This window comes from Salmo salar, chromosome ssa26 (assembly GCF_905237065.1).
Source record: "Salmo salar chromosome ssa26, Ssal_v3.1, whole genome shotgun sequence".
In the NCBI taxonomy this organism is placed as follows: Eukaryota; Metazoa; Chordata; class Actinopteri; order Salmoniformes; family Salmonidae; genus Salmo; species Salmo salar.
In genome coordinates, this window is record NC_059467.1 from 42,657,098 (window position 1) to 42,677,938 (window position 20,841).

Below are 20,841 nucleotides of genomic sequence, written 5' to 3' on the forward strand. Positions count from 1 at the left end.
AAAGGAACCAGAGGGAGACTAGAGAAGACTGTGATAGATGCCACAAATCCCCTCGCCACTAAAAAGCCCGCTTCACGGCCCGGTGGATATTGACAGACTGTTTGACTGAGCACTGTTCCCCCTTCCTCGCTCTAAGGCGGCCATTTTGGCTGTTTCTCCAGTGGTGAGGCAGGTCTAATGTCTCCTCCATTCACAGCCAGGCTGAGGGAGGCAGCCCTCTGGTTGGCTTCTACTGCTGATTAATACTTTCTGCTGAGAGGCAGCTGACCTAATGAGGTTTTAGACTGGCTGGCTGGCTCTGCATGCTGCCTTTAGTGGAGTCAGACTCGTCACTGGGAGAAACACACACACACACAAACACACACACACACACACACAGTCCTTGCCAGACTTCACTTTAATCTTATCAAAGCAGCCCCATCAGGCCGCCTGCCCCGCTCGCTGTTTAGCCCGTCAGCGTTTTCACAGACAGGAAGGGAGTCAGTGTGTGTGTGTGTGTGTGCGCATGTGTTACTTTGAGGAGTGTATATGACTGAGGGCATAGACTAAGGTCTTGTATGTGTGCGTGTGTTTTTCAGGAGGCAATGAGAACGTGAGGTGTCTGTCTGTGACTGAGAAGCATTTAAGACTGAGGGGATCGACTAAGGTTGTGTGTCTGTGTCATTGAACAGTCAAAGCTCTTGCTTTCCAATCCCCTACAGACAGACAGACCACAATGTGTCAGACATAATGACTACATTACATGCACACTGTGATTATTTGGGAATAATCAGATTAATATAATAGTTTGATTAAAACATTTACATGCTTTGCAAGAAAAACTAATTTCCCTAATAATAATAATAATAATCCTGTTTCCATGGAGCCATCTGAAATCAGGCTACCTGATGGCACTCTGATAAATGCAGAAAATCACCAATCAAAATAAACCTTCTACCACAGCGACCATGTTATTTTTGGGAAGCAGATTTGATTCGGAGTTTGGACATAAAGTTTGTATAGGAAAACTACTTCTAAGACACATGCATTCAGTTGTTCAGAACTCACTTGTCCAGCGCTAAAGAGGGAGGCTCTCGGCTGGTGCCAGCACAGGCGCAGATCAAATACACCACTGGAACACCGGTGTTTACATGTCCTAATAAGTCTAAAGATTGCTCAGAAAACCATGTGCCTACTGGCATAATCAGTTTAATATCACATTATTACTGTGCATGTAAACATACCCAATGACTCACAAGCTGATGTCGCCATCTTCCTTCATTTAACTGACAGACACCAGGACTGATAGAGGCCCCATACGCTGGACTGATAGAGGCCCCATACGCTGGACTGATAGAGGCCCCATACGCTGGACTAATAGAGGCCCCATACGCTGGACTGATAGAGGCCCCATACGCTGGACTGATAGAGGCCCCATACGCTAACAACCACTCTTTCAAAGTAGACAGATGAGGATAATGCTACATACCTGTTTGTGCATCTCAATGTTCAGCCCATAGGACATCTCATAGTACTGGAAAAGACAAGAGTCACATATAGAAACATTCATATCCCATTCATTTACTAGTTAGAATATCAAAAAAGGTCAATAGTGGACAAATGAAAACAAGCTGAGTTTTCCATGGGAGCCAGTGTGCATGTCAGAATGCTGGACTCCTGAGCAGGGCTAGGGGAGAGAACTAGCTGTCCTAGCCGTTACTGATTAACACTTCAAATCCTCCACCCAGGCCGGCTCAAAGGCTGTAGTGATCCCTCTATTTCTATCCCTCTCTTTGTTCTTCCAGCTCTTTTTGGGAGTCTAGGGTGTGAGCAAGGTGAACCGTGTCTGAGAGGATAGGGTAAATGCTAAGCTACAGGACTCCAATCCACTTCTTTTGAGCACAGTCTGATTTGAAAATGCTAAGTTGCTAACTCAATCAGTCTGGTGAAATACGAGTCTTTCAAAACAAATAGATTGTTGTCAATCGTAGATTAGACATCTGTAGCGATACGCACTATGAGGGCGTGAACCAGCGGCTGCCAGATGAGGCCTAGTTAGTCCATCCTGTTTATCTAACAACCCCCCTCTCACACACTACCGCTAAACCGGTGCATTCGTTTCCTCAGAATAAAGAAATAATGTTTAACTAAAGTACCAGTGCGTTTGGTTAAAGTCAATCCTGGCGTGGACAAATAAGATAAGAGGAGTTTATATGCACGGGGCTTCAGCTCAGAGTTTGGCCTCTCTGTTACATCATGTCTAGGGACTGACTGGTTATTTTCCATTCATTCACCAGCCCTTCTTGTGTTACCCAGAACATCAGCTAGGCTCTGAGTTGGATCAATGTTGTAGCTTGACAGTAAATACTCAGGCACAAATAACTTTGTACTATCTACACTTACAATTTCTATTTGATCATGGGGGGCTTTGAAAATGAAAAAATGGTTTAAAAAAAGGAATGTTTGAACGTGGATCAGCTGGAGCTGTTGTTTTAGAGTTAAGTCACGTTCTAAAATGGCAACAATGTAAAGGTTAATACTGCTATTTGTTTTTTTAATGGTAATACTATACTTTACTATGTCCTCTACTTGATGAGGTCATTCAGCCATAGGCCACAGTATTGTCTGCAAGTCATCCCAGATAAGAGGCCACCGCTAAACAGCTAGGCTAAAATATAAATGTCATACTCCACCTTGACTAACTAGTTGTCTACTTTGCCAGGGGGTCCATTCTACCCCCCCTCTCTCCATCCTTAATGAGAGCCCTGGGTGTCTTAGAAGGCCCTGGATGTGTCAGAAAGGCCCTGGGTATGTGAAGGCCCATTGGCCATAGCTCACCCTGGGACAATACTGCCCTAAATAATCAGCTTCACACACAAAGCCAGAAGGCCAGTCATTAACCCTTAGGGGGTCAGGGGCATAAGAGGCCATGGAGCCATTATGACCCGCCCCAATCACGCCCTGTTATCAACGGCCGGACATTTGACCTCGGGTGGAGATTCACAACAAACCCCATAGGCGCACACACATTTCCTCCAATCACAGGAGGCCCAATGTCCCTTTCTGGCCAATCACCACACAGGGATGATCAACAATCTCAAATGCACCCAAAAAGAATCACTCAAATTGCCTCTGCAAACAAACACGGTTGCTACCGTTTCATCCGAGGGAAAATAACACATCTTACTAACCATGACATGCAGGGTTTTAGTTCCAGGAAGTGATTGTACATGTATGTAGTGTGATATTCTTACCATGACATAGTGACGCTGCATCTCTGTCTTCTCATTGGCCAGTTTGTCGTACTCCACTTTGAGACTGAAAGCGGAGAAATATTGTCCATTATTATTAGCCAATATTTATGCTTTATTACATAATTAATACATGCTTGTCCAATTCACAGAAATCTATGGTTAAAAACACAATACACCATAATCACTCAATATAGTTGTACCATGTGAAAAATCTAAATTCTACATACCCAAAATCAACTTGATAGTACCAACAGCACCTTCACATTTCCCATAACAAACATGCCATGTAAAACCCAGTGTTAGCAGATATCTAACTAGATTGATCATGAGTAGCCTAGCTCAGTTCTTTCAGTTGAAGTACATCCTCTAAAAGTGGATGTCATTACCTGTGGTACTGGGCCTGCAGGAACTGAAACTCGTCTTTGATCCTGTCGCAGGACTCGGCCACGGTGAACTTGAAGCCAGGCTGCCCTGGTTGGTGTGGTGCCTAGAGAAAAGCAGTGTTGATATCAATAACCCCAATGAAGTGGTGGTGCAGCCACACCCATTACATAACGCCTAGAGCTCAGCCCATTTCTATAACATACCAGACAATAACACACAACGCCTAGATCTCAGCCCATTTCTATAGCATAACAGTCCATTTATAATCAATAGCAACAGAAAGATGGCAAAATAGTATCATCATCCTTCATCATGCTTTCTTAGCCTCCCTCTCCTATAGGCCTCTCTCTTCCGTGTAAAATTATTTTTGCTGCTGCTGAATGGTGGTTTGTCAGTGTGGTACCCAAACGTTCCCTTGAGCCCTGCCTGGTGGCCGCTTTTATAATGGTGGGAAGAACCACTATCACTCAAGAGTGCGATGACAGAGGCGGGTCAGTGCGCCCGTCCTCAAAGAGCACGGGAAGGGGGGTGAGCGGAGAGCGAGAGGAAATCACAACCTGATTTGTGAGGAATTCAATGCATGCCAATGATGCCGTGCAGTAAGCTTGATAATTACAGCATATCCGCTACTGCTTCAATGCAGCAGCTTGGAGGAATTTAGAGGGTAACAAAAAAAATATTCGCTCAGAAAATATTTTTTTCCCCTCTTACATATTTGCCCGTCTTTCGTTATTAAAACTGCTCATAATAATCATCTTATACGTGAATCGATTGTTTATTTGGCAGTTTCCTGTCGAAACGTGTTGTCGAGTGCCATAAACAGAGGGACTAGGCTACTCGACGGTGCAGACCATAAATAGTAAGGTGCGGATCACGAGCTCGTGTCTGACAAGATCATTATTTTGAAGGCGGTACATTTGCATTAATTCGCAGAATAATCTCAAGAGCTGGGATACTTACCGGATGCCGGCCCTGTGGATACATCTTGAATGTATCCTTTTTTGAGGGAAATCGGGGGATACTTCAGTAATCCGAGTAGATGTGCGATAGTCCGCCACCCCTCCCTGTGCGCACAAGCGGTCGGACAATGCCAATCCTCCGCGGCGGAGAAAACACTTCGACCCTCCGATCTCTCGATCTTTAATGTTGATTTTAAGCCCCTTTCCCTTCATCACAAACAAACATAACAAAAAAGCACAACAGAATGGATATTAGCCAAATTAATGGAGTAGGCAATAGGAACACGCACATAGCTTCAAAATATGTTCGTGACGACAGCAAGGAAATACTTGCTGAATTTAGTCAATGGCATATGCAGATTATAGCCTCTATAATTAAACTCAATATCATCGCCTGGTCCGTCTCTCAAAAATACATGTCATAATAAGCCGCTATTCTCGATTTGCAAATATTTCTCCGGCATGTTGGGAAATGGTGATATCTAAATGGGTTTGCTTGACAGGTTTGTTGGCGTGTCAAGCCTTCACGCTAGAGTGATAATAGGCTACACTAGCAGACGAAAAAAATACAATAGCCGCGTAGCACGGGTAACAATTTATCCCAAACCAAAAAGACCAGCCTCGCTACAATCAAAGTTGATACATTGTATCATGTTTTGTATTATCTGCAACAAATGTAACAATTTGCAGTTCGCCGAGTTGCAGTGTTCGAGCGCAACTGGAAAACTGAATATTTGACAAAGCGGGCTGCGGGATTATGACATTCAGTCCACCAAGCTTGGTTATAAAACACACTGCTGTTTTCAAAGTAGCCCAGCCATGAAAGCTACACCACCCGTCTTGTTAGCGGGCTCTTCTCGGGTCTTCTTTACCTTTGTCTCGATTGATTCCCCTCCCCTACGACGGCAATAATCCCTCTGTTGAACGAATTTTCACAATCCTCGGCTGGTAACCTTCCTTATGAGAATGAAAAAATGATCCAAAAGTAATCGCTGGTTACATGGAATCCTTGTCCCAGCCGAGCCCTTTGGAACTTCGGTGATCTCGTGGCGCCGCACGACCTGCCTCGACAATGCCTTTCCGATCCGACGTCGGAGAGCCGTCGATTAGAACGCGTTGTTGACCGCATAAAACTTCCAAGAAATCCTTTCTTGGCTTAATGCAATTATTGACGAGTCTTCTAGTAAATCCAAATACAATTTCGGAAGTTAAAAGATGTTAAATCGTAGAAAAGTTGGATGTTGTAACGAAGCAATTGCTTGCATTCGATTTACCCAGTTTCTCCAACGCTTGCTGTACCACACACAGACTGTGCACTGACACGAGGACTCAACTGCCGCGAGAGGGCCTCTCACAAGCCAATCGGATTCTCCGAAGGAGTTTATCTGCATTGGCCTATCAGAGAGGGATGTCCCACGTGGGGAACATAGTACCCTTGTGTTCCCATTGGACTGTGATATATGACATCATATATTCGCCATTTTGGATCTAAACTGGTATTCAACTGACGAACTTGTAATAAACAAAGGTAATTATAAATGTTTCTGCCACAAATGTCAGAATATACTGTTTGACTTTTAATCATTGATATATTAAATCCCTCATGTGATGCAGACATGGGCATGTGCAGCATGCCACACATGGTTAAATCTCCTATAATGTTAGATACAATGTAACAATCAAATTGAATGCCTAGCATGCCGTTTCTGGACTAGCAATTAAGCAAATATTTTTCTATATCAGCTAATTACTTTTCTCATTTAAACGTTTAGAATAGGCTATACTGCAGTTTATGAAATCTGAAACTCACAAGCACATTAAATGTGCTCTGAAGAGTATGTGTATGTGTTCTATAATTTATCTTAGAAGATCCAGCCTACAAATAGCTTAATCATTTAGGACTGTAGTGTTTAATGAATGATTTGCTCCATCACATAGTTTTGAAAGCCTATAATTAAGAACGATTGAATTTAATAAGTCTAATATGAATACTAGAAAATGGGATTAAATGTATTCATTGATCAGACTGATTTGATCGACCTACATTTTTAATAAGACCTCAACCATCAACAAGCTTTTTTATCGGCAACGCTGAAAGGTACAACATGTCTGCCCCCGAGGAAGTCAGCCTATCACGTGTTGCTCGCTACACTCAGCTCCACGTGGGGCTCCCCTTCCCCGTCACTGCTCGTTATCCAATGGATGTGCAGCTGTCTTACCTCCTCGCTTACAATTGGCCAGAGGCAGCAAAGGCTGTCAGTCAGGATCCCATGCTGTCAATCAATACCACGCGGGGCTCAGCGCTGACAAATGCCTGTGCTTCTCTCCCTCCTGCCTGCAAATAGTCCCTGGAATGGCTGCTTAATTAGCTTCGAATGGCTTTTCCTTCCAGCTCAAACAATCTGTCACTACCATGTGGTAAAAAGAGCCTTGCATAAAACAAAAGAGGGGGGGAGGTGGAGTTAGTAGGGGCTAAATATCAGTTTGATTCCCCCCCCTCCTCCACCGAATACATTTGTATTACCGCAAAACAAAGCATTTACCTCGCTCTAACATTGGCTCATTGCAGCCAACAGTTTCTGTCTTCATTGGGGTTTGTTTTTTTTCCTCCGTAGAACAAAAATGTGAGATTATATGCATTTTAATCCCTTGTTTTTGGAAAGCTAGCCTATAAGCAAGCAGGATGAGGCCGTGATAGTATTCTTCATGGCCTTATAGAAATGTAAATATAGGGTATAAGTATGTTTGCTAAATAACGGTAATGATTTATTACCAAAGTCGACATCATGTCTGTGAACCTAATTATTGCTCCTGTTTACTCAACATCACTAAATTATTCATCGTGCTAGAGAGTAGTGCGAATTATGCTAGAAGTCAAATATGGAATGGGCCTATATTTTTCATCACTAAAACGACCTAGTTTTATACATGGTTAACAAACTAATATTTCATTCTGACTTTTCCACTATGTGAAAAATCCATCTTTTTTTTTTTTTTTTTTTTTATCACAACATCTGTGCAGACCTGAAAGCAGGAAAAATAAACATGGTATACATTTTAAAGTGTAAGCTATGTGTAAATTATAAGTTAAAGACATTTGCTTCAGATGAACCTTCAAACGCCTGAAGATATCACTTTAATTGGATGCCTCAGATGTTTACGCTCAGGGAGGCTAGCAGGGTCATTCGCTCAAAGGAGGGAGAAAATGACCACTCCTCATTGGCTACCTCATTGTAAACTTTGGACTGGCCCACGTGGGCTAGTTGAGGGCTGGAACAAAGACTCTGGGATGAGGTCGAATGCATAACAAAAGGCCCCAAATAGTAAAACTGGGCCAAAGGGCTGCTAGTCTACCAATTTTACTAAAGTATGGGAAAGAAACTATGTAAATAACCCAGATCAGTTTCCATTAAAAAAAAAGCACGATCAACGAAAACCATTACCTGGCCATAAGTGCGCTGTGGTTGGAGTTCAAAACATGGAGAAGACCTGAAAGTCTTGATCTCTCTCTCTCTCTCTCACACACACACACACAAGTACATGGTGGACCTTGCATTCTAATATCACACACAGAGACCCACTTTTCCCTCATCCTCAATAAAGAGTGGCCTGAATTAGGAGGCAACAAAGGCCAGGGCTTCACCTCTGGGAGAAGAGGCCCTCCACCCTCGCAGACCTCTGCACTGTTTATTTACACTGGAACCATGGACGCTGTGAAACTCCCACCCCGGGGCTCTACACACACTGGGGCTATTTGCAGAGGTGGTTTTAATTCTTTGCAGAGCGATGATCGGCCTCCCTCTTTCACTCCATCTCCAGGCTTACAATCGGATTCCCACAGCCCTACCTGGCCCCCGCAAACCAGCCCCCAAATTAATAGAACAGATGTCTGTTTTCAGTGGTTTTAGTGGCCGCTAAAGACCAGAATCCCATTTGTTCTGCCTGCAGAATTACGCTCTCTACTCAAACAAACCTCCGGTGCCGAAAGCACAGTCTCACGGCCAAGCCTACTGCTGGTTCCTTCCAGCCACTACTACCATCATCTCAGAACTGATACATCCTGAAATGAGGCCCAAAACGTTTTTTTTACATTTTTTTTATTGAGACCTCAGTTGTGAAGTGTAGGAGGGGCTACGTTAACTCATGCAACATTTCTCGCAACTTTTATTACGTAACCAAATGGTGACTTTGGATTCATTTTTACGAGAGCACACACAATACACTCTCGCTCTGTGGATCATGCACATATTCATTTAGCTAAATGCTAGCATTATGCCATTTTAGCTAGGCTATCGTCCCCACCCAGAAGCAGGGATGGTGAGCTGGGGGTTTGATGTTTCGCGTCCATCCGTCTGCTCTCTCCTATCCAGCCAGCACTCTCCCCTTAGTGGAGCGGAAAATGAGGGCCTTATTTCCATGGCGAGTCGGGGTATTGTGGAGCACCGCTGTCTCAGGATTATTGACATGCTTTCATAGGCGGGCTCAGGCCCTGAAAGGAGACACATTCCTGGCCACAATGGGCCCAGTGTGCAGCGAGGCCGGCCTGAATAGTGCCCCGAGTGTATCAGGGTGACTCGTCAGCCAGTAATCAATGCAAACAGGATGAAAGAGCCTTATCAAAAGGGACAAATGCAGACATGAGCAGTGTCGCCAAACAAAAAAAAAGTGAGCGAGGGAGGGAGGGGGAAAAAATAAAGACGGAGGCTTTTGGCAGAAGCCCCAGGCCCGCATTGGTTCGAATGCTGCTGTCGAGCGAACTAGGGGAACGGAGCCAATTACCATTCTGCAATTCTCATTCTCTGACATCAACAGCCACTTAGCCATATCTTAAAAACACAAGGAGTAGCATTATCAAAGCCCTCGCTGCCAAAAATGTTTTACAAAGGCTGTGCACTGTGCGGATTGTATCAAATCCCTATATAAAATAAAAATAAAAAACAACAAGCAGAGAGACTCTATTTGTTAATCTTACACTGCCAGATTTCACAAACAGACGCTGCAAAAAGTGAAGCCAGTTCTTGAGGAATTTCCCTTCAGAGAATCCTATCTGGGGCTGATGGGTTTGCCTCTAATCCTGCCATGAAAGAGGCCGTCCTCTCCAAAGAAACCTGTGGCGTGTAAGCCTTTTGAAAACACAGCTGCCTATCAGGCCAATTCGTTAAGGCACTAAAGGTAAACGGGGACAAGAGGCTCCTGGAAAAACTCTGTCACAATGAGCTCTTTCCCACATCGTTAGAGGAATCAATAGCTGCCCTCGGATCAGATGGGGCCTGCTGCTTCAGGAGACACAGAGCAAGAGAAGACTCTCGATTCTAGCTGGTATGAATAGCTGCCCTGGGATCAGATGGGGCCTGCTGCTTCAGGAGACACAGAGCAAGAGAAGACTCTCGATTCTAGCTGGTATGAATAGCTGCCCTGGGATCAGATGGGGCCTGCTGCTTCAGGAGACACAGAGCAAGAGAAGACTCTCCATTCTAGCTGGTATGAATAGCTGCCCTGGGATCAGATGGGGCCTGCTGCTTCAGGAGACACAGAGCAAGAGAAGACTCTCCATTCTAGCTGGTATGAATAGCTGCCCTGGGATCAGATGGGGCCTGCTGCTTCAGGAGACACAGAGCAAGAGAAGACTCTCCATTCTAGCTGGTATGAATAGCTGCCCTGGGATCAGATGGGGCCTGCTGCTTCAGGAGACACAGAGCAAGAGAAGACTCTCCATTCTAGCTGGTATGAATAGCTGCCCTGGGATCAGATGGGGCCTGCTGCTTCAGGAGACACAGAGCAAGAGAAGACTCTCCATTCTAGCTGGTATGGGGGGTCGGCTCACTCGGATGTTCATTTTTCTCTCAGCGAGACACTTTTTTTCAGATTGCAATAACATTCTCCAATGAGAGGTCGAAGTGCAAAGTCTCACACGTTCAAGATGCCCAGATTCAATTGACTACTTTTTTGTTTTACTAATGAATCCCTTAGTCAGTTATTTTTTTATAAACTGTCAAATTGTATAATAGAGTAGAATTGGGGTCTATCATGGTGTTTAACACTTCAACACAATGTCATTTATATGGGGATGAGTTTTATATTCCAATAATTCTATTGGCACTGCAGAGGCTTGGGCGGCCATATTTGATTTATTTGCACACTATTGTTTACCCCCTCCCCTGGTTTGATATCGAAACACACAGGGCCCCGGCGCCAGGTCGTTCAATGACTTTTTAGCATAATGCAGTTGAATATGTATGCTTTCAAAAGGGTCCACCTCTGTTGTTGCTGGTGATTAATACAGTCATTCTGGGAGTGCTCGTTGTGTGACTCCATTCACAGGCCAATGGGCGTTAGGCTCTTTAGAGCGCCGGTGTTATTTTTGGTGATTACTGTCCAAGTGGTGGGGCTTTAAAAGCAGGTCAACAAAGTGACCCTCCTGTCCTCCAGCTGGAGTGTGAAAGGGAGCTGGTGTGTGATGGTGGTGGAGCACCTCACCCACTTGCCAGGGACGATACCGGAGTGCCAACCCCTGCTATCGCCGTCGGCAACGCAGAGAGCGAGGGGGCGGGGGTACGGGTGCTGGAGAGCGAACACATTCTCACTCGACACCCACACATCCACTTTAGAATGCGGCCGCTTTTGCAACGCTTGGTGCACCGTTGTTTCAAAACGTCTTTACATTGAAAGCTTCAGGCGTTCAATAGCTTTGGCTTTAATTTTTATGGATCCTACTCAAAGGTATGCTAATCACGGGGAGGTTGAGCAGAACTGAGGGTGTGTTTGGGACATGTCTGTCACCACCCCCTCTCCTCTCAGCACACAGCTCTCTCGCTTTCTTTCCCTTTCTGCACTTCCTTGGCTCACCTGATCTCTTCCTGTTTTTCCAGCATGTCCCCCTGGGTCCCATCCAGCCTGGCAGGCAGTTCAATAGCCCCTGCGGTGAACGCGTAACAATCCCCACACCTGTGGAACAAGGCCCATTGTAAAGACTCCCCTCTTTCTCCCTTTCCCAATCCCCTTAAGGCACGGACACACCGCTAGTGTTTGTCGGCCGAGAATACTTAGCACTTCTGAACAGAGTGCTGTCTGTAATTTGCAAACCGATTTCTACATGTAGAATCTCGTGAAAATTTCAGCAGTCAGACGACCGCACCGAACCAACAGCAGACGACCGCACCGAACCAACAGCAGACGACCGCACCGAACCAACAGCAGACGACCGCACCGAACCAACAGCAGACGACCGCACCGAACCAACAGCAGACGACCGCACCGAACCAACAGCAGACGACCGCACCGAACCAACAGCAGACGACCGCACCGAACCAACAGCAGACGACCGCACCGAACCAACAGCAGACGACCGCACCGAACCAACAGCAGACGACCGCACCGAACCAACAGCAGACGACCGCACCGAACCAACAGCAGACGACCGCACCGAACCAACAGCAGACGAGCGACAGATGAACGGCAGACCAACATTCAGTATGTTGTCCCTTATATCTGTATGTGAAAGACAGATGAGGCCTCCTTTTACTGTCCTTACACCCCCCCTGTCTGTATGTGAAAGACAGATGAGGCCTCCTTTTACTGTCCTTACAATCCCCCCCCTCTGTCTGTATGTGAAAGACAGATGAGGCCTCCTTTTACTGTCCTTACACCCCCCCACACCTCTGTCTTGCCTGTCATTGGAACACCCTGGTGTGAGCCAGCAGGTGTTGTCTCCCTCCCAGACGAGTCATTGTGGAGTCAAGCAATGTTGAGAAGAGCTTAACTCCACGGCCTCAGGGATCAATTAGGCCTCAATGCAGCGCAAACAGGTTATCTCACCCCCCATTTGACAGCCCCCGGTGACACGGTAGGGGGCACAGCTAAAAAGAGGAGGCAGAAGTTCCATAGACACACAAAGCCAAAGGCAGTCTATATGCTGAAGGATTGATGGAGCTAATCTGTGTGAGAGAGAGAGAGAGAGAGAGAGAGAGAGAGAGAGAGTGTAGAAACATATACCCAAACAAATACTCCCACTCAGACACACATACATAAAATGATTATGCTCACAAACATACACACAGATACACAAATGGATACATACACACGTACACACACCCTGTTGTTTACCATCCCATATTTTGGCGATCATATTATCTCTGTTTATCCAGCTTTGTCACTACAAAACATGACTAATACATCTGGATCGGTCAAATGGTATTAGATATTGAGTGATCTTCTCAGTATGTGAGTACAGCTTGACATATCACTGGTATCTCTGTCTCTTTCCCTGGTCTCATCTTCAGATTACTCTCTCTCCACAGGTCACCAGACTGGTGAGGTCATTACAGCCCTGAAAGGGGTTTCCAAGGGAACAAGCCCCAGCACCAATTCCCCTAAGGCCTGGGGCTAGAGAATGGAGATGTGTGTGTGAGTGAGTTTTGCAGGGGAGAGATAAATGAGAAGGGAACTTCACCTGGGGTAAAAACAACTGGTCCGGCAGTTCACGGGTCATCAGTTAACGTTGAGACTTGCCAGGCACATGCCCCCCGGCCCAACGAGAAGGCTATCATTTGTGCCGATCAATAGCGACTAATGACCAACTATTCCATGGCAGTAATCTCAGACCGCCCAAGCATCCCCATGGAGTTGGGATCACAAATGAGGAAGATCTGTAATACACAAGGATAATGACTGTAGCTATTGTTATCTCCACTAATATCTGGTGAGGCAATCAAAGACCTAGTATTTATCATGTAGACCACCCACAAGCATAGTGCAGTACACACACACACACACACACTAGTGTTGTTGATATGGATCAATCAGAGCAGTGCCCCACTCCCTCAATAGCCTGTTAGTTAGAGGAAGCTTCCTCTACATCCATTCCTCTTGTCCCATTATTGACACCTCAAGCCCGCTGACACACACACACACACACACACACACACACACACACACACACACACACACACACACACACACACACACAGCCAACGGCCTCCAGCGTTGATCATTTCAAGCTGCCCTCTTAAAAGCAATGCTGTTGTCAGGGGTTTATTTTTGTTGTTGCATGTTGACTTCATTGAGTGCTTCCATCCTGCTATCAGGTTGTTTTCACGCCCCTCCTAACTTCATGGTCCACTTATCGCTGGTCTGGAGAGCTGCACCAAGGCCCATCTCTCTCTCTCTCTCTCTCTCTCTCTCTCTCTCTCTCTCTCTCTCTCTCTCTCTCTCTCTCCTCTCTCTCACACATCTCTCTCTCTCACACATCTCTCTCCTATCTCTCTCTCTCACACATCTCTCTCCTATCTCTTCCACATGGTTGGTGCCCAGCTCAAACAGCAGACCAGCCGCCAACCTCTTAAGCCCCTCTCCTGTGTGGTGGCAGCCCACTTAGCGCATTCGACAGCAAGGCCTAATCAGAAGACAGAAGGGTCTCTACTGCGTGTGTGTGTGTAACAGTGCTGCCGGAGAGTATCGTGTAGGACACTTGGACAGACCGACACTCCAAAGTGTCGTCACTCCGCAGTCCATCATGTCATAAAAGCCCAGATGAGGTTAAACACTCCTTAATTAACTCTCAGAGTTGGGGTCGTCTCGTCACAGGGACGGGAAGTGTGTGTGGAGTGTCTCCCTCCATGCGCCGCTGAAGGTCTTTGGCTATGCTGCCACCATGCTGATACCCGGCGCTAATGCAAGGGCGAAACGTGTTTGCACATGCTTATCAACTGGCCATGGGCCAGTTCAGCTGTTCAGCTCACAGTGGTGACTGATTAGAAGTAGGGTGGCCGAGAACTGACCCTCAATCAGTTGTTGACAACGGAGAGTTAACGGAGTGGAGTGTGGAGGCTGTCAGGATTTGATGATGTCACAGGGGTGGAATGCATTGGCCCCGGCAGCACTTCTCTTTAGCTCCCCCCTGGAGAGGCAGCTGATAACCTCATCCAGGGCTTAGTGGGGGTTAGTGGGGGTTACACAGTTTCATCACACAGCCCGCTGAGAGGAAACTGAAACCATACAAACATCCAGCAGCACCACCACCAAACAAGCTCTGAGAGTCAGGGGGGATACTGTCTGTCCAGTTCCAGGGGGAGAAACAATGTTCCCATACTGTAAACTGGTTTCCTTGTTCTGATCCTTGTCTCCTTTCCTTCATGATCTTGGAGATGACTGGCTCTGCATCCAGCATCCACCATGTACACTGCATCTATCTGGCTCTGCATCCAGCATCCATTATGTACACAGCATCTATCTGGCTCTGCATCCACCATGTACACTGCATCTATCTGGCTCTGCATCCATTATGTACACTGCATCTATCTGGCTCTGCATCCATTATGTACACTGCATCTATCTGGCTCTGCATCCACCATGTACACTGCATCTATCTGGCTCTGCATCCAGCATATACAGTGGGGGAAAAAAGTATTTGATCCCCTGCTGATTTTGTACGTTTGCCCACTTACAAAGAAATGATCAGTCTATAATTTTAATAGTAGGTTTATTTGAACAGTGAGAGACAGAACCAAAAAATCCAGAAAAACGCATGACTTAGTACTTGGTGGCAAAACCCTTGTTGGCAATCACAGAGGTCAGACGTTTCTTGTAGTTGGTCACCAGGTTTGCACACATCTCAGGAGGGATTTTGACCCACTCCTCTTTGCAGATCTTCTCCAAGTCATTAAGGTTTCGAGGCTGACGTTTGGCAACTCGAACCTTCAGCTCCCTCCACAGATTTTCTATGGGATTAAGGTCTGGAGACTGGCTAGGCCACTCCAGGACCTTAATGTGCTTCTTCTTGAGCCACTCCTTTGTTGCCTTGGCCATGTGTTTTGGGTCATTGTCATGCTGGAATACCCATCCACGACCCATTTTCAATGCCCTGGCTGAGGGAAGGAGGTTCTCACCCAAGATTTGACGGTACATGGCCCCGTCCATCATCCCTTTGATGCGGTGAAGTTGTCCTGTCCCCTTAGCAGAAAAACACCCCCAAAACATAATGTTTCCACCTCCATGTTTGACGGTGGAGATGGTGTTCTTGGGGTCATAGGCAGCATTCCTCCTCCTCCAAACACGGCGAGTTGAGTTGACGTCAAAGAGCTCCATTTTGGTCTCATCTGACCACAACACTTTCACCCAGTTGTCCTTTGAGTCATTCAGATGTTCATTGGCAAACTTCAGACTGGCATGTATATGTATTCTTGAGCAGGGGGACCTTGCGGGCGCTGCAGGATTTCAGTCCTTCACGGCGTAGTGTGTTACCAATTGTTTTCTTGGTGACTATGGTCCCAGCTGCCTTGAGATCATTGACAAGATCCTCCCATGTAGTTCTGGGCTGATTCCTCACCGTTCTCATGATCATTGCAACTCCACGAGGTGAGATCTTTCATGGAGCCCCAGGCCGAGGGATATTGACAGTTCTTTTGTGTTTCTTCCATTTGCGAATAATCACACCAAATGTTGTCACCTTCTCACCAAGCTGCTTGGCGATGGTCTTGTAGCCCATTCCAGCCTTGTGTAGGTCTACAATCTTGTCCCTGACATCCTTGGAGAGCGCTTTGGTCTTGGCCATGGTGGAGAGTTTGGAATCTGATTGATTGCTTCTGTGGACAGGTGTCTTTTTTACAGGTAACAAACTGAGATTAGGAGCTCCTAATCTCAGCTCGTTACCTGTATAAAAGACACCTGGGAGCCAGAAATGTTTCTGAATGAGAGGGGGTCAAATACTTATTTCCCTCGTTAAAATGCAAATCAATTTATAACATCTTTGACATGCGTTTCGATTTTTTTGTTGTTATTCTGTCTCTCACTGTTCAAATAAACCTACCATTAAAATTATAGACTGATCCTTTCTTTGTCAGTGGGCAAACGTACAAAATCAGCAGGGGATCAAATATTATTTTCCCCCACTGTACACTGCATCTATCTGGCTCTGCATCCACCATGTACACTGCATCTATCTGGCTCTGCATCCACCATGTACACTGCATCTATCTGGCTCTGCATCCACCATGTACACTGCATCTATCTGGCTCTGCATCCACCATGTACACTGCATCTATCTGGCTCTGCATCCACCATGTACACTGCATCTATCTGGCTCTGCATCCACCATGTACACTGCATCTATCTGGCTCTGCATCCACCATGTACACTGCATCTATCTGGCTCTGCATCCACCATGTACACTGCATCTATCTGGCTTTGCATCCACCATGTACACTGCATCTATCTGGCTTTGCATCCACTATGTGTCTCTGTATCCACCATGTACACGGCATCTATCAAGTTTCCTTCATGATCTATCTGGCTCTGTGGCTCAGTTGGTAGAGCATGGTGTTTGCAACTCCAGCATGGTGTGGGCAACGCCAGGGTTGTGGGTTCGATTCCCACGGGGGCCAGTACAAAAAAAAAAAGAAATAATGCATGAAATGAAATGTATGCATTTACTACTGTAAGTCGCTCTGGATAAGAGCATCTGCTAAATTACTCAAATGTAAATGTAAGTTCCTCAATGCGGAAGGCATTCAGTTGTATAACTGACTAGGTATATCCCTTTCAGTTAGCGGTCTTGATGAAAAGGAAGAAAGACAGGTAATAAGCTATTCTGTTTTCTGTGGGAGAATCAGGAATAGAAAGAGCAAACATGCTTGTAAGTGTCCCACCACTGGAGGGAAGCACTGAGCACCTGGTGAGACCTGCCATGTCGAGTGCTTTTTGCCACTTCTCAAATAACCCCGGAGATTTCGCCCCTGCTTCTTGATTGCTTTTCCCCGGCTGACCAAGTCCCCTCTCCCAACAATGAGTAGAGGCCCAATGCAGCCATTTTTATATCGATATCAAATCATTTCTGGGTAACAATTAAGTACCTTACTGTAATAGATTTCCATTAAAATGGGCAAAAGTAGCTATTTAGGGGAAAACACTATTTCTCAAGCAGGAATTTTGCTCAGTCTGTCTAGGAGGGGTCTGAGTGGGCAGGAGAAAACTGGAAACTAGCTGACATTGGTCTAGCAACCAATTTACCACATGGTGATGTCACCATGTAAAGCCGAAATTCCCGCCCATGTAAACCTGCTGATTAGAAGGTTCTGTGTAGATTGTATTTTCAACCAGCAACTATCAGGAAATAAAACTGATTTACGTTTTTTTTCTCACACTTTTACAGTGTTAGTTTTATCAGCTGTTGAAACAAAATGATATATAACACAGGAAAAATAGAATTGTGACTGCACCTAATAGTTTTCTCATCATTCATCTTTTCTACAAAAGGTCCTCTGTTCCGCTCTGCCATCCATACACTCTCAGGAGAGGCTTTTAGGAACCTCATGTATATGAGGGGGAAAGGCTGCAAGGCTTTGAATAGAAATGAGCAGAACCCTAACCTGTTGCAAAATGTATTTCTCCCATTTGCATTATTTATGCAGGAGAAATGCTTTCAGCCCCTCTTTTCTTTTAAGGCGGCATTATGTTAACAAGATGAGAATTCTTGAATGGTCACCTTTTCATCCTCATTCACTTTGAAAAGCCTCCCTTTAATGCGTCTTGCTTCTACCATGGCCGCCCTGTCTTAATTTCTTTACCCAGCATGCCCTGCGATTAATAATGGCCCATACTGTCAGGTCCGGAACGCAAAGTCCCGGGAGCGTTGCATCGACGCCGACCCACAATCAGCGTGAAATCCACCACAAGCTCCACTCTGAGACACCAATGCGGAGAACGGGATGAACAAAGCAATCAGGCTAGAGATAAGAGCTTTGGTCTGAGTTCAGATGGCACCTCTGTGAACTGCACATGAGGAGGGACTGGGGCATCATCCACATCCATCATCTCAGCCGCCACTGTAGCAGACTAGGCTAGGCTAGGCTAGCTCCTTGACTACAACACATCAGCCACCACTGTAGCATGCCAGGCTAGGCTATCTCCTTGACTACAACACATCATGCACTCTACCTCAGCCAGCACTGTGCTAGGCTAGCTCCTCGATTACAACACGTGGGCTGACTCTGGCGTTCATCCATGGCCTTTTGATATGCTACTTTAAGATGGTGTGCATGATCTACTGCTGGAGATGGGGATGTTGAAATTTGTTTTTTTCCCCCCCAAGTGTCCCGGAGACAATTTCCTCACACACTGCTGAATCTGCAAAAGTCAGACAGAGAGCCAGCAGGAAGAACAGCAGCCCACTGTACAGATATCGCAGGCCTTAATAAAGGTCATATTTGATCGCAGTCCTTAGAAATGACTGTGGAAGAGAGGGAGGGGAAATTACACAGACACGTAATTCATTAGACATGGAAACGTGCATGCATCTCTTCTCAGAATTGCCACAACTGCACAAAACCACATTAATCCCGCTCCAGATGTCCTATACTATGCATAGACATAGTAATGATATGCAGTATGATAACTATAATGGTTGCAATGCATGATGGTTTCTACTGAATACAGAGACACTAATGAGCGTTGTACATGGTATGTAGCAGGGTACCTCCACATAGGATGTGCCTCCGCCTGTCACACCGTCACATTAACATGGCCCAGTGGTCACAACAGGCTTAAATGAAGACGAGGGTCCCTGTAGGATAGCTCTCTACTGGGAGTGACAAGATAAAGTATAGAGACATACATGACATGAAGCACTGCTGTTCCTCTCTGTGCAATAATGGACCTAGAGAGTATTAACCCCGAGGTCACATCCCTCAAGAGTAAATACAGATTTCTATAACAGATGTGTATTAAATCCTCTACCAGCGGTTCTCCTCCCGCGGTTCTAACTGTCCATTCGAGCAGTAGCTTCTATACAGTCGCATCAAGGCCTCTTTATCCTCGCTACCTGACAATGTACAGAGGCTCGGAACAGAACACATGTTCTGCTATACCTCATACGTGAGAGGTACATTTAATATGCCAAACACCTTTCAGTTCAATCAGAAGTGCAGGGGGCCGTTGAACGGGGAAGGTTGTTGCCAGGGGGCTTGTGGGCGATTACAATTAAGCCGTCACAGGCAGAGTCAAGGGCACCCTCTTCAAACCTTTCCCTCATTAATTGAGATTTTTTTCTGTTGGGGGGACCTCTGTCTACGCGGCAGCCTTAGGTTCAAGTGTTGTCAGTGAATGACAGAGGTACTCCACGGCCTCTCCAGCGCCCCCGGCTGAGAAGATGAGTTTGTGACAAAACGTGATCAACAGTCCAGGGGTCACGACAAAGAGGCTACTCACTCACATACTCCTCTCCAACCCCATCCAACCACACACACACACAGAAACACACTACACAGCGCACACACACACACACACAGAAACACACACACTCTTCTCCAACCCCATCCAACCACACACACTACCCAGCGCACACACACACACACACACACACACACACCGAAACACATCCCACATAGTCTCTTATTCAGAGAGCACACACAAAACACCCCATCCATTCTGATTCCGTATTAATCAGTAGAGAGGGGCATTAGCAGCCACTGCTGTATTCATGTGCAGGGGGAAATTCTGGCGCACATTGAAATGAGGGTCTGTGATGTGGTGTTCTGGATGAAGACAGAGACGTGGAAAAGGATGAGTTTCAAATGGATAAAAATTGATTTAAAAAGAACATGAGACAGACAACTCCGTTTGTTGGAGTATATCACTGTATGTTCAATGCCAAGTTCAGTAGTGATTTTGGCATGTAAATCTTGGTGGGGCAAACCTAAATAATGTTGAGGGGATGCATGCCAGCAAAGCCACTACACAACACAACACTAAACAATACATTAATTGTACTATAATGGTGACAAGCTGTGCCCACAAACTACATAAAGCTGTCGCTACAGCAGAGTCCCAACAGCTTTCCTCTGCTACACCTGGCTATCAGCGGAGCCTTGTCTGGCAGCGAAACAGTTAATTCAGCCTCATTTACTGACTTTAAAAAAACAGCTGATATGGCTGACTTGTTTAAACAAATGTGGTTTCTACTGACAATTGAGATGTACAAACTATGGCATAAGTGGACGACAAGCGGATAATCCGTAATTTCGATAAAGACATTAATGAGCGAGCTTGGACGGACGTAGTCAATATAACTATTTGTTCAGCACTATTGAAATGTACATCAATAGAATTCAGAACATGGGCCGTTCTTACGGTGTTCTCCCTGTACACCAAGTCAGAACCGTAGGATAAATAAAGGGGGCATATTGCACACAATGAAAGCTCTTACAATATTAGATGATTACATATCCCTAAAACAGGTTATAGGCTACATGTGCACCACCAAGTAAGATCAGTAG

At 45.7% G+C, this 20,841-nt stretch overlaps 1 protein-coding gene across 9 annotated transcripts in view; it reads right to left on the minus strand.

The window, feature by feature from the left end:
* Positions 1-5,900, minus strand: part of LOC123730778 (transducin-like enhancer protein 3-B) — a 56,136-nt gene extending 50,236 nt beyond the window's left edge. For 8 of the 9 annotated variants that reach the window (XM_045708705.1, XM_045708704.1, XM_045708700.1 and 5 more), the window contains exons 1-5: positions 5,449-5,900; positions 4,578-4,783; positions 3,620-3,720; positions 3,234-3,297; positions 1,469-1,513 (exon numbers count right to left, since the gene is read on the minus strand). In XM_045708705.1, coding sequence (XP_045564661.1) covers positions 1,469-1,513; positions 3,234-3,297; positions 3,620-3,720; positions 4,578-4,601 — 234 coding nt within the window. In that variant the 5' untranslated portion in view covers positions 4,602-4,783; positions 5,449-5,900. The remainder of the gene's footprint in view (positions 1-1,468; positions 1,514-3,233; positions 3,298-3,619; positions 3,721-4,577; positions 4,784-5,448) is intronic. The other variant, XM_045708702.1, reaches the window with a different exon arrangement.
* Positions 5,901-20,841: the final 14,941 nt, after the last annotated feature.